This window comes from Periplaneta americana, unplaced genomic scaffold, assembly GCF_040183065.1.
Source record: "Periplaneta americana isolate PAMFEO1 unplaced genomic scaffold, P.americana_PAMFEO1_priV1 scaffold_18, whole genome shotgun sequence".
NCBI classification, from domain to species: domain Eukaryota; kingdom Metazoa; phylum Arthropoda; class Insecta; order Blattodea; family Blattidae; genus Periplaneta; species Periplaneta americana.
In genome coordinates this window covers 2524632-2538935 of record NW_027185499.1, presented here as the reverse complement: position 1 = coordinate 2538935, position 14304 = coordinate 2524632, and the positions used below count along the sequence as shown (strand labels likewise).

At 36.7% G+C, this 14304-nt stretch overlaps 1 protein-coding gene across 7 annotated transcripts in view; it reads left to right on the top strand.

Annotated features, from left to right (window-relative positions):
- The window catches only part of LOC138693707 (putative polypeptide N-acetylgalactosaminyltransferase 10), a 387765-nt gene that overhangs the window by 104853 nt on the left and 268608 nt on the right, over positions 1–14304 (top strand). For 2 of the 7 annotated variants that reach the window (XR_011330386.1, XM_069817535.1), the window contains exon 1: positions 899–1260. The exons of the other annotated variants lie outside the window; for them this stretch is intronic. Coding sequence is in view for 1 of the 2 variants with exons in the window: in XM_069817535.1 (XP_069673636.1) it covers positions 976–1260 (285 nt within the window). In the remaining variant the exon portion in view is untranslated. Of the gene's footprint in view, positions 1–898; positions 1261–14304 lie in introns of those variants that run through there. 7 annotated transcript variants of the gene reach the window in all.

The window sequence follows — 14304 nt, the reverse complement described above, 5'->3', positions numbered from 1 at the left end:
ATTCAATAGAATAATAGAAAAAAAAAAAAAGAGATCAGACAAGTTGGGGGGGGGGCAGTGGCCCCCATTACTCCGCCTATGGGCTTGTCTCCTGTTCATCTAGCACACTACCACAGTCTACTATATACAGTCACGAAGGTTGAGTTTTGAGGGTGCTAGAAACAATAGACTGTGACTGTACTATTTTGTATTGCCTGTAATGAGGCGATATTAGCGATCCTAGTGGTGAGCAACTATCTAATGTTTGCATATTTACTACGTATTGAGCTTCGCGACTGTATATACTAGACTGTGATACTACTATGTTAGTTTCAAATTTTGCGCCTTATGTGCGAAATTTTTTCATTGTAGGGAATTTATGTGTATTGGTACACCTGGTTTACCGTCTGTGCTTTGTTTCGTAGCAACGGATTTGTTTACAGTGTTGTGATGTTATACACGTGCTGTACGGAGTTCTATTATTAATTGTGTTACGATACAGTTCAGTTGCATTATAGAGGTGCATTTTGTGATATTTTCTTACAATATGGGTTACAAAAGTAGCTTGAAAGTATTTAAGAAGAGAAGAAATGTTGGTAAACGTAAGAACTCTGTTAGTAAGGTGAATTCTAACCTACAACCCTCTAGCACACGTGGTCAGTGTGAATCTGTAAATAGTGGCTGTGCATCAGGAAAGAAACTTGAAGATTCTAAAATCAGGTATGAAACCCTCAAACAAGAACACAGTGTTAGTGATACCAATGGGGTTATAGATGTTGGCATATTATCTAGTGTACTGCAAAATAATGTATTCTGTAAAGGCTGTGGCAAAGGTGGGATATCTCTTGAGGTAAAAAAGCACATTGGTCTTGCTGCAGAATTAGTTTTAAAATGTAAATACTGTGCGTTTGGTGTAAATTTTTACAACTCTTCATCTATTGATATTTCAAAGATAAACCCAATAACATGTAAACTCTACACAATAAATGTTAGACTATGTATGGCCTTAGGGCTATAGGAAAAGGTAAGACAGGTGGAGAGACTTTATGTGGCATTTTGAATTTGCCACCTCCTCCAACCAGGTCTACTAGATATAACATAATAATTGGATCTGCGATTGAAAATGTTGCATTACATAACATGAAGGTTGCTGTGGAAGAAGCAGTTGCAGGAAATGATAATGTCAGAGGCATATCAGCTGCCTTTGATGGGACGTGGCAGAAAAGGGGTCACATTTCACTAAATGGCGTTGTGACGGCAACTAGTGTGGACACTGGCAAGGTAATTGATTTTGCTATATTATCAAAACATTGTAGGTGTGAAGGTAGAACAACAAATAAACATGAAACCGATTGTGAATGTAATTACAGTGGGTCAAGTGGTGGAGTGGAGGTTGCAGGTGTGACGAACATTTTCAATCGGTCACTCAGTTCATATAATGTGAGATATGTGAAATATTTAGGAGATGGGACTCTAAGTCATTCCTTGCTGTTGAGGAATTGAAACCACATGGGAATGACGTACAAATTAGCAAATTAGAGTGCATAGGCCACATACAGAAGAGAATGGGCATTTTGAGGAGACTGAAAACCAGTGTGAAGGGACAAAAATTATCGGATGGTAAGGGTTTATTAGGAAAGGGGAGGCTAACTGACTCAGTTATAGACAAAATTCAAAACTATTACGGCATGGCCATAAGACTTCTATTTACTATTTTCCCGAAACACATAACCACAGTGGACCATATGACGATTCACCACTGTTATTCTCATCCCAACCGACACTTGAGACAGGCATTGACAAGAACCGAGTTCTGAATGGGAGAAGTGAAGGCTGATGGGTGGGGGAATACCTGCTAGGCCACGAGGCCACAAGAAATGTATCTCAGTTTCAGCTTTCCCAGTGCAACCATAAAACCCGGGGAAATGCAGAAGCCAGACACGGCATGAGTGATCCTGGCTTCAGGAACAAATTTTACTGCAAGACAGGTCTATATACATCACAAGGTTTTCTACTTCTACAACTCTATATGCTTCATTGAAAGAACTAATATAATAGCTATGATATATACGACTAAAAACCACTAAAATTTTGAGTTTAAGAAAACAAAGTGACTGAGGCCCAGCCTCACTTGCCTCAGCCAATCAGCCGCCACTGTACAAATCTACCAACATGGAATTTCATCTCAGACTAAAACCTGTCTTGACCCTTTATACCCATTGGTGACTGCACATGATAAGGTCGCAGGGCAGATCTTGCCTCCTCTGCTATACCAGATAATGTTGTTGTTGTTTTCTAATGCCAGGCGTTTGACAGTAAAGTCATTTGACCTCTCCCACTCCAATATTTTTCAAAGATATTATCATGGCCAGCCACTGAAGCACAGATTTTGAGGTGTTCCGAATCCATTTCTTGGTTTGAGTTGCACAATGGGCAGTTAGGGGACTGATATATTTCAATTCTATGCAGGTGTTTGGCCAAACAATCATGGCCTGTTGCCAATCTAAATGCAGCTACAGACGATTTTCGTGGTAAATCGGGAATTAACTGTGGATTTTGATGCAGAGAGTTCCATTTTTTTCCCTTGGGATTGTGTTATCAAATTTTGTTTGTTCAAGTCTAAGTATGTAGATTTAATAAATCTTTTAACAGAGTAATACGTAGATTTAGTAACAGATCTGTAAGTAGCAGTGCTGCTCTTCTTTGCTAAATCATCCGCATTCTCGTTTCCCAGGATTCCACAATGGGATGGTATCCATTGGGATACAATTCTTTTATTGAGTGATATTAATTGGGAGAGCATTTTAGTTATTTCTGCTGTTTGAGATGAAGGTGTGTGTTTAGATACGATTGATAGAATAGCTGCTTTGGAGTCTGACAATATAACTGCATTTTTAAATTTATTGATGTGGCATAGAAGATTCCTGAGACTTTCACTTATTGCAATGATTTCTCCATCAAAACTTGTTGTTCCATATCCAAGAGATCTATAAAGTGAGAAGAGACAGCATGTAACACCTGCACTGGCACCTTGTTCTCTGGAGATCAAGGATCCGTCGGTGTATAAATGAAGCCAGTTTTGTGGAGGGTACCTAATATTAATTGTCTCTAAAGACAATTGTTCCATTATTTCAGTGTTTACTTCTGATTTCAGTATTTCTTCTGTTAAATTTAGATTATATTCTATATTTAATAGAATTAAGGGGTTTGGTTTAATTTGTAAGTTTTCTTTTAAATTTGGGATATTGATTTTCTGTTTCAATTCTTGAAACTGTGGAGAATTTAAAAAAAATTCTGGTGGTGTACAGTGCAGATAATTATAATAAAGTCTGAGCATGGAACTGAATTTCAATAACTTAAAATGAGTAATCTTGATATCAATAATCATTATTTCATTAGTTTCAATATATTAAATTTGTGCAGCTCTGTTTATAAATATAACATAGTATTCTTTTTTAATGTTTAAACATACTTTTTTGTGCGTATTTTAGTGTATAACTAAAAATTTCAGTGAAAGAAATAAGTATGATACGTTGATGTGCCTAAAATGCCTATTTTCATTAAAATAGAGCCTAATTTTACAAATTTTGAGCTTATTTTAGGCGCCTAAAACTGCAATTTTTAGTGCCTAAAAATCCGATGTCTATTCATTATTCAAAAACATAATTTAAATAAATAAATAGATTTTCAACTACAAAATACATTATGTTGTTGTTGTTTTCTAATGCCAGGCGTTTGACAATAAAGTCATTTGACCTCTTGCACTCCAATATTTTTCAAAGATATTATCATGGTCAGCCAGTGAAGCACACATTTTTAGGTGTTCATAATCCATTTCCTGATTTTCTGAGAGTATATTGGCTAGTTCAGTCTTCTTAGCTGATATTATACCACCAGCATTCCATTGTAGGATATTTAGTTGATTCTGTACGATTAAAGTAGTCCCCCCCCCCCCCCAGAGATCCGATTGGGGGACTATTTTACCTCCGGATAATTCTACCTTAATGGTACTCATTTCATATTGGAGTTAAATGGCAAGTTGTAGCCGATTTAAGTGAACACCATATTTTAACGTTTTGGTGACTACACACAACCCCCAGAATGTCTGGAGGCCACACCTGCTGTTGGTCGACGGGTCCATTGGACCTAGCTGGGAGATCTTATTGATCACCAGCTTTCCCTCCTTAAGCCACTGGAGGACGATTTTAGTGCCATAGCAGGTCAGCACTAGGAACAGAAAAGTAGAAAGAGGAGGAAGGAAAGGGAAATGAACCCCAAGGCCTCGAATGCTCTAATACCGTTGGGGTCGAAGAAAGTAAGAGTTCAGTCAGAGGACTGGATAGGAAAGGGTAAAGAGGGAATTAGGTATTGAATAGAGGAAAATTATACCAAATTCAGTCATTAACTCATCAAGCTGACCAGTGCTAATTGATGAGTAGCCCCTCCCTTTAAAATATTGTAGGCCTATTAATTAGTATATGATTTAGCCTAAAATCTTTAACCAAACAGATTACCGCTGTCTAGACAGTTCTCAATAAAAATCTTAAATACATTTTGGGGGCAAAAGCTTTAGTTTCGACTGTAAAGAAGAGACAATATATGAAAGTAAAAAAATGTTCAGTCAATGTAAAAAATCTCTTGCATATGTCTCACTAATAACGAAGGTAGACCTAAATTACAATCACAAAACAAGGCAGCTTGTTCTTGTCTTATTATAAAAGTTGAATTAAAATTTTATTTAATTTATTTCTCAAAAATATATTTTAAAGCATGCGGCAACTAACAGTTACAAAAATGTGTACATTATTAAGCACATTAATAAGATAGGGTAAAGGTTGGTAATATCGTGATATGAGTAATATCGTGATAGTTGGTATGAGAATTTATTACAATTTTACTTATCGAGACAAAAATCTGTTTTTTGTGACAATGTATTAAGGACAAGTTCGTGGACAAGTTGCTGCATGAAATCGGTCCTTCTCTCACTCTGTAAAAGCATGATAAGAAGCTATCAAACACAGTATCACGATATTACTCTTATCACAATATTAACAAGATTTACCCTACTTCGTTTTCCTCTCTCCTACAATTTGTTATTCCATTTGAATGAAATATATTATTTCCTTCTTTTAAAGTATTGACAATTCATAGGGAATGGAATATTTCTCGAATTTTGGAAAAAAAATATTTCTCAACATCTAATTACAGTAAATATACATTCTTCAATTCATTTATGCCTGATTTGAATTCGTGAAACATCGCGAAATCCGTATCAAGTCGGGAATGGGGTTTTTTAAGCAATTAGCGAACTATGTGCGCGAATTTTCAATTTTTAATTTTTTTTACTGCAATCGATAATCGATAGCTGTCGCACAGATAAGGTCGATATTTATGGTCACTAGTATTGCACATTCGATTCTGAATCTGTTTTAGTCAACGGTCAACGAGCTAGAAGGTTTTAATTCAAATACCTGGTCTAAACACACTCCTGACATCATATCTGATATATGTAGCGATGTGCGAGAATCGTATTGTGAGCGTTGTGAGTCTGCTGAATGCATATTACTTTGGAGCGTGTTGAGTGTGTTTGTTTTATTTGTTTATAGTGTCACACATAGGCGAAATAACATTATTGTGTTCCCGTGCAAGTGAGGCTACAAGAATGCTTAATAATAAAATAGCTCCAATAGAGCTTTCCAGTATATAAGGCATAGGTTTTATTGCACAGACAAAAGTACAGTCATGTGTAAATTTTGTAATTGTGAGGTCTCGTGGGAAAGAAGAGATACTGTTGAGAAAGATTCGAAGTTGGTAAAACATGCATCGGCAATTAATTTTTGCAAGGAAGACGAACAATCTCTTGTGCTGACTTCTATTGCCACTTGTTTTTGCAGTGTGCAAAACAAAAAGAAAACTTGCGAATATCTGGGAAAAAGTGTTGTAAAGACTTTATAAAAATGAACATACCAATTTCCAAGCTCGAAAACGAACAATGTGAAAATACTGAAAAATTCAATTGAAAGCACCGATTTTCCTATTTGAAAATCCCACATTTTGCACTTTGAACTCAACAAAAAATTCCAGTCTCTAACGATTCAGAATGCTTTATGGTTGCTGGGTCGTTAGTAGTCAATAACATTTAAGCTGTGCTCATGTTTGAATCTAAATCCACACAGCAATCAAGTCTTCAAAAGGCTTGTTTTTTAAGATCCGATGCATGCGAGGTGAGAGACCACACTATACGAGCAATAGTGAGTGGTTTGTAAAGCTAAGAGGTGCGCAGTCAGAAGTGCATTCCACCTTGATTGTCTCAAATTCGGCAATCCTGAGTATGAGGCTTTTACATGAGGTGGGTCCTTCATCTTTCCAGGCAAGAAATGTTTATCATCAGAAAGATTGTCAAGGGGTGACAGTACAAAAGTTCATGTCAGTTCACATCATGTTTCAACCAAGCTATCACTGGTGAGAGAACAACAGGATGGAGTCTGCAATAGATCGCCTACCAAGAAAAGTTTATCTTCTGAGAGAACACTAAGTCTGCCAGAGATACATACATGATACCGAATCTCTTACAGTCCAAATAGAAACAGTAAGATTAAACATGCAAAATACATTCGATACCCTCAGTCAAGTACTTAGTTATGTCAATATTCTAGAATCTGACATAAGAGATCTAAAAGACAACTCTTCACTTAAAAATTACATGTGTTTGCTAGTAGCTAACAGAAATTCCTCCAGTGTCTTGACATGGTAGTGTGGTGCAAAAAACCGAACTTTAAAAAATTCAAATTCCCACAAGACTAATATTATGCATTAATGTGTAAAACAAGCACAAAAAATTTCATTAAAATATTACCATTTACAAGTTGCTCCAGAGGTGAGAAGTTTATAATGTGTAACATAGTGAAAGAAAAAAGTCAGAGCAGCTTTTGAAGGAGTAGAAAACTCTTATCAGTGTTTGGATAAAAGTTATAGAAGAAACTGTTTCTATTCATCTTCGTCAATGTCTCATTGTACTTTTGGAACAGGTTGATAGTGCGTTCTGTCGTGTCATTTACTACTTTCGTCTAAGAGGAGCAATCACGAAGTTCCTTGAAAACCACTCTTTAGGAAGTCTGTGCAGGAAAGATTGAGATTTGTCTCTTCCTATTTCAATCTTCAAATAAATAACCGGTTCTTAATGTTACAGGATTCTCCAATTTCAGGTTTTCCAATTTAGCCATGGTCTGTAGTCATTGAGGAGTATCAGGTTTCTGTGGAGGCTGCAAGTTTGTTACTATATTTTCCTTTTTTGCTGGTTTAACGAATTGAGTCCACAACAGACCACATTATCTAAAGCCTGTTTAGTAAATGATGATGATGTTGATGATGATGATTTTTCTTTTTCTCTGTGGTCACTTGGTCATCAAAAAAGCAACTAGATGCTCAGAGAGAAACCAAAGATGTTGGCAAAATGCCGTAATAGCCTATAATTGTTCTTTCTTATCTACAGTTTGGTTGGGATATTTCTTATGGAGAGTAAGAAGCTTGTGGACTTTGAATACCAACAAATACTCTCTAACATTAATACTGGAAAGCTTTCCTGTTTAGCATTGCAAGCGGCGGCGAAAAGTGACAGTGCTGCCATCTAGTGGCTTGAAACGTTCACACACTCTGTGCGCCGTACTGGATTACGTGAAGAAAAGAGGAGAGGTGTGCATTTGATTTCAATAAGAAGCTGCAAAGCAATAAATAGTATACTTTAGAGTCACTTTGTTCATAACATTTTTAATTAATAACAAATTACAAAGTTATTAGAATAGAAATGAATTGATAAATTCTCATATTTTCAAATTTGATGAAATTTAGTTGTGCATGACTTTAGCAGCTTTCATACATCGCTTGTTTTGTTTTTTAGCTGTATGGTTGTCCATTTTATTTTTGCTGTAACAATTTATTAACACATTGAAATATTTATCAATGAAGACATTGGCACAGTCACTGCAAATGGACATGTTAACAGGGAGCACTACCATTTTAACTAGTTCTTTTTTTACACCAATTCTAGTTTTATAAATAACATGATCAATTTCTTTAAAAACATCAGAACACAATTGGCTGAGCATTAGAGAAACATCATTAGGAAAAACAATTTTTGAATCTTTACAGTATTTTTTATTTGCGATGTGCGTTGTTACGTCATTGTTGGGGTTTTCTTTACAAGATAAATTTCTTCGACAAATTTCGTGATTTATTCTGCTACACACCCAACCTGCAACATAAGCCCTTGCATTTTCTTGCAACACGGTTTCTTCATTTGTATGCTGTACATTTTTGTCATCAACAGTTACATCCAAATCAGAGACATCTGTAATGCCTGGACTGCAAAAATTCAATTTAGCTGCCTCGATATCTTCTTTCTTGAGTAAGAAAGAAGAAACATCAGCTTCACAGTTGCTTGTTTCAGGAGGACTTAGGAATTGTTTCGTCATGGTTGCCCGAATTGTAGCTCTAAACTTCGATTAGTCTGGAGTTACGTTGTTTCCACCTTTAGATCGAATAATAGAAGAGAGATTTTCTATGCAGCCTTGTGTTAATCTTCTTGTTATTAAAGATTGTAAATTTTCTAGCCAGCCATTTATACATCTTGGGTTCATTTTCCTATTGTTTATTACCTGAATATTTCCAAATGTTTTTTTCTATTTCATTAGAAATTTGTGTGGAATTTTCACTTAGTGGCCTATTTAAGGCTTTACTAGTTTGGAAACTAGAAGAGTTAAAACAATCAAAAGCTTTATCCATGAACAGGATGAAGTCTGCAGTAGGTTGAGCCTCCTCTGGTAACTGTTTGAATTTTATGAGTGTTGCCATAGCTTTTCCTACAGAATGACTTAATAACTGTGTAGCAAGGCACACTCGCATCGATGTGAATGGTGGTAGATTCAAGTGATTAAGTTTTACTTTAGGACAAAGTCGGGGATTCATGTCTTTATCTATAAAATAAAGTTTTTCTAGGTATTCCCACTTAATTAATTTATCAAATAGCTTAAAATTATAATGTTTTAAATTATTCCTTATGCTCTTAATCAAATGTGGTGTATCATGAAACAAATAAATTTTTTTCACCATCGTGTTCAAAATAAGGCTGTACTTCATTACATCCAAGCAGTCTTGTCAATTTAGTGTTGTTTGATCCTTGGTCTGAAACAATTGCTTTAGGGATAAATCCCGTATCTTTTATTTCATTTATTTCATTTCAAGCAGATGTGATTTTAAAATCTCTGCAGGCATGGCATCTTTCGATAGAAAATAACCAATGGTTTGCTTAAAATTTTTACACATTCCTCGAATCATAAAAACCATTGCTTGGTTTGCAAGTGGTACCTCTGAATCTTTTACATTAGTTTGAGATTGTTGGTTAGGGCTGTGTATACCCAATTCAATGAATCCCTAAAAAATGTCCACTTTAGCATTGTACGTTATATTTTCCTTCAAATACATTTCATCTACAATAATTGTTACTACCTTTTCATTTAGTGGCAGCATTCCAGACTTTACTTTTAATAATTGTAAAATGGTGGGATTTATACCGGGGCCTATACCAAATCCATGAAGCCAATTTCGGAGAGATCTGACTGTTGGCAAACACAATTTTCTCCTTAAAAATCTGTAGCCCTGAGGTGAGCAATAATGGAGTGCAATGCAAAACTTTTATCGTAACTGGAATAGCGCCTTCCCATTTTTTTCTTTCTTTTTAAACGCACTTGCGACATAATGAATTCATCATTAGAAACAATTTTGATTAAATCAGTATTTGAACTGGTTGTCTTCAGAGCTCTCACTTCCGCCCGAAGAGATGAAATAATTTTTTTGTGTTTAGATACCAACTTTTGAGCTGGAATCAATTTTTTAGAAAGTGTCTTTATCTGAAGATCTTGAGCCATCTTTGACCTTTTAGGATTTCTTGCATCTTAAAAAATAAACAGGGACTTAATTTAGTGAAATATTAATAACGTCTTGAAAGTCTAGGGCTAGGTAAATAATATTTTCTGAATAACTAACTGAATCAGTTTGTATGAGAAAACATGAGTTCACACACTTTCTTCACAAAATCAATAATCCGTATTTTTATGTTGCGTATCACAATATGCGTCTATTTAGTTTGAAAAAGTCATGACTTTCAGTATTTTGTATGGAGAAACTATAAAGAAATTGTGTTTGGTATGATGGAAGTAAAGTAGTTTTATGCAGTTTAATAACTGATTCACTTAGCACAGAGAACATGTTATTGCTAATGTACTATCTGATTATGAGGTACCTGGTAGAGGACTATCGTCGTTTCTGTCTGGAATCGGAGAACCTGTCGCCTCCTCGATGGAAGGTCTAATGCGTTTCTTTGGGGACCTTCGCGGTTCTTTCATTGTACTTTGACCCATATTTTCGGAAGAAGGCGCTGTTAAATTCAGTGAAGGAATAGCTGTTCTCTTCAGTCTGTTATTAAAAAAAATATATTAAAAATTAACAGGTCTATGACTCATTTGAAACTTCGGTACTTTTCCAATTACACCTTATTTTTACTTACTCCTGACTTTTCAAATTAGGGTTATTGAAGTCCAATAATCTAAAGTGATCTGAACATATTCTGTGATTTTTGTACAGATACTTTGTTCCTCTAGTTTTAAACGTTTCGTCTAGGTCCTGTCTTTTACATTTATTTACCCATATGGCACATCTATAAGACAAAAACAAATAACAGTAATAATAATAATAATAATAATAATAATAATAATAATATGATGATGATGATGATGGTGAGGACACGAGACCTGTCATGTGAATCGTGCAAGTGGGAAAAGAATGAGCTAACAGAAAGAGAGTTTGTTTCATGATTAAAATTATACGAATCTACTGACACGAAAGTTCATCTCAGACTAATTATCTTCCTTCTCCATACCCATTGGTGAGAGCCACAACACATGATAAGGTCACAGAACAAGTTATCTACTGACTCTACTGTAATAATCATCATCATCCTGTGGCAGAAAAGTAATAGACTACTTGTATTTACATGACTACTCACTCACCTACTCACTTCGGAAATCTGAAGAACGATCTAGCATCTTTTTGCCAAGCGTAGTTTTTACAGAAGAACACAGAACAAACAATTCCACTTTCCCTGACATGTTGTGGAACAGCCATGAGAATAATCCTTACGACTTACACCACGTGTTGAAGTACAAAACTCTTGTTAGATGCAGTTTACCATGCTATGTGCCACGTTATCCTCACTGTCAACATTCCCTGCTGCTAGATAGCACTGATGAGTCATTCGCCTCTCTTATCGTGAACTGTCCAGTATTAATGTTAGAGAGTATTTGATACCAATAGATGCTTTGTTCCACTCTCTAATGTTATCTAGTGTCTCAGCAATGGCTCCAGCTACAAATACTGTTGCACAATCTGGAAGACTGACTCTATCCAAGGCACTGACTTCTTTAGGTGACTGGAATATGTTGTTAGGGACGCTAGGTGTGAGGAGGGAACCTTTGAAGCAAGTAATAATGTTGAAAATCAAGATAATGGTTCAGACAGTCGATATGCATTCTTGCTATCAGATGTACTAGGTGATTAACATGATGAAGAGGGTCGGTTGCTCTTCCTTTCATGGATATAAATTCACTTCTTCATGTCCACCAAGTTAGTGCTGTGGTAATGCGACTGCCTTCAAACTAGCCGGCTCAGGTTCGATTCTCAGCAGGTTCAGAAATTTTCATGTAAGATTTCTACCTCGGGACTAGGAGAGATGGTGGTGCACAACTTTTACTCAATAAATTGTGCAGCAGTATGCCTGAATTAAATCCCAAATCTCTCCACGTGCATATGAAAAGAAGGCATATGTCACTGTTGATAGAGATTCACCCATCGGATGGGGACATTAAGACTGGTGGTCCCCTGGGTGCTATCAACAGGAGTAGGCTACGTGTCAGCACCGGGTTTCCCCCTTTCTTTCTTCCTCACCTTTGTCATCGTCCTCATCATTTCCTACACTACACTTACACATATACTCACTCTAATACACGACGTAACTCTTAACAGATACACATTATGCATATTGTGGTCTGTCGAAGTGGTGTGCAACTTGAAAATGGATCACAGTCCTGTCATCTATCCGCGGTATGCAAAATCACGCAAGTGAAGTGGGTAGGCATTAGACACACACAGATTTCACTTCTTCGTACCGAGCTCTGGTTTCTTTTGCAGCTGTTTGAGATCACTACCTTCCATGCTACTTCAAAATACTTTTCTCTTTGCTTTTCAAGAAACATCTGGCCCTCCTTATTTCCAATCTCTTTCATTGCATATGTCAAACAACTTGCCCAGATCTCTTTAATGTGTTTTGTTTCATTACATTACTTTCTTGCTGTCTAGCTCTTTTTTTAGATCCAGATATTTATCATAGTTTGGGAAGTTTCTTAACACACAAATCTATTCACAGAGTTGGAATCCTTGCATGCTCCCTTAGATCAATTTGTAAGTATGTTGGAGGGGCTTGTCTTTGTCCAAGTGATGAAACTGTACACTTGGACAGTGGCGTGCGGTGACCATTCAGACAGCCGAAGCACTGAATATTATAATTGTTAGATAAATAATAGTAAATCAAGGGGCTTGCCTTGATAAAATCACAACTGATAATAATTTAAAAGAACATATATTAAAATAAGTAGACCTAATATCAATTTAAATTTCTTAAAGCTACCATTATACAACATTTGATATAAAATAACAAGCTTCTGGCTTTAAACTCACCCTTGGCACTTCTCACAGTAAGATCAACGGAACTGAAATTCAATCCTTCTCTCCTGGGAAGCAAATTTGGTAACCACCTCATCAAAGAACTCTTTTTTTCTTCCTGAGTTCTCCTAGTAGGCATGCTTCAATTGGAATAATTCCAACATGAGATAGTCTCTCTTCTCCAGTAGAATTTCGAGAGTAGCTTTTGATTCTCTTCAGCATTGAAAACGACCTTTCTACTAAAGACGTACTCACAGGAATTGTACAGTCACGGAAGAAAAATCTGGCCGATGAGCAGCAAAACTCATAATGTTACTTATGCCGGTTTTGTTGTGATTATCACAGTACAGAGTGTCTAAGAGGGATAGTGTTTACCTCCCTTCGAAGTTCCTGGGCTAGGAAGGAGAGGCTTTCGGACTCTTTCTGTTCAGAATGTCTAATAGGGACACTATTGACTTCCCCTCATAGCTGCTACGCTTCGAGAGACTGACGTTCGGAATGGTTTTGTTTAAAGTCTACAATATACTGTATTTGTATAATTGCAATGTTTGTTGTGTTTTAGTCGACATATAGAAAGTTGTTTTGCCATTGGTTTTGCCATTGCGGATATGAAGAATGTTGTTAATGTAATTTTCATCCCCTATGTTCGTCTGTCTTCACTCTACAGGCATACTACGTTTATGATTTATGACCACTGTATAGCCTACTTCGTGTTTTTTCTAGAGTCCTAGACACGTGACCCTGTCCATCTTTACCAACAGATTTTGTCTATAAATAGCCACAACCACTTCGAAAATCATCATTAGTTTTTCAGTTCGATAGCTATGGACGTCAAAGCCAAAGTAATTGCACTGATCGAGGAAGGCGGATTTAGTGCGGCGCAAGCTGGAGAACGCTATGGAGTTGCGACTAGAATAGCGTCCAGATGGTGAGCGCAGTATCAAGAGCAAAGATACGTAACTCGTAAACCTTTTAGCGGAAGACCCAAGGCATCAACACCACAACAAGATCTTATGTTAATAGAACGTTCGAGGCACTTTCCATTTCACACTTCTAAAATGCTTGTTGCCGACACGGGATTTCCTGCTTCCAACAGAACGGCTTCTAAAAGGCTCAATAGTGCCAATATTGTGCCGAGAAGAGTGGCGGTAAAGTTCTGACTGAAGACCATCGAATTGATCGTGTCGCATTTTGCCAAATGCATTACAACTATCCATGGCAAGAGGTCATCGTTTCGAATGAGAAAGTGTTTATGAACCACAGCACAGGGCCAGTGCAAGTATATCGACCGAAACAATCCAAGAGATTTGACCCTGAATATGTGGTCCAGAGGCAACGCATTGGTCGTTTGTCCATGTCGATGTGGGGATGGATTTCTGGTTATGGTGGCGGCGCGCTATGGAGGATTCATGAGCATATGAATGGGCATCAGTACACCAATATACTGGAAAATGTGATGCTACCTAGTGTGCGTGTGTTTCAGCCCGAAAACAAAATAAAATTCCAACACGACTTTTCTTCCGTACACACATGTGTTGCCGTGTAGCGGTGGTT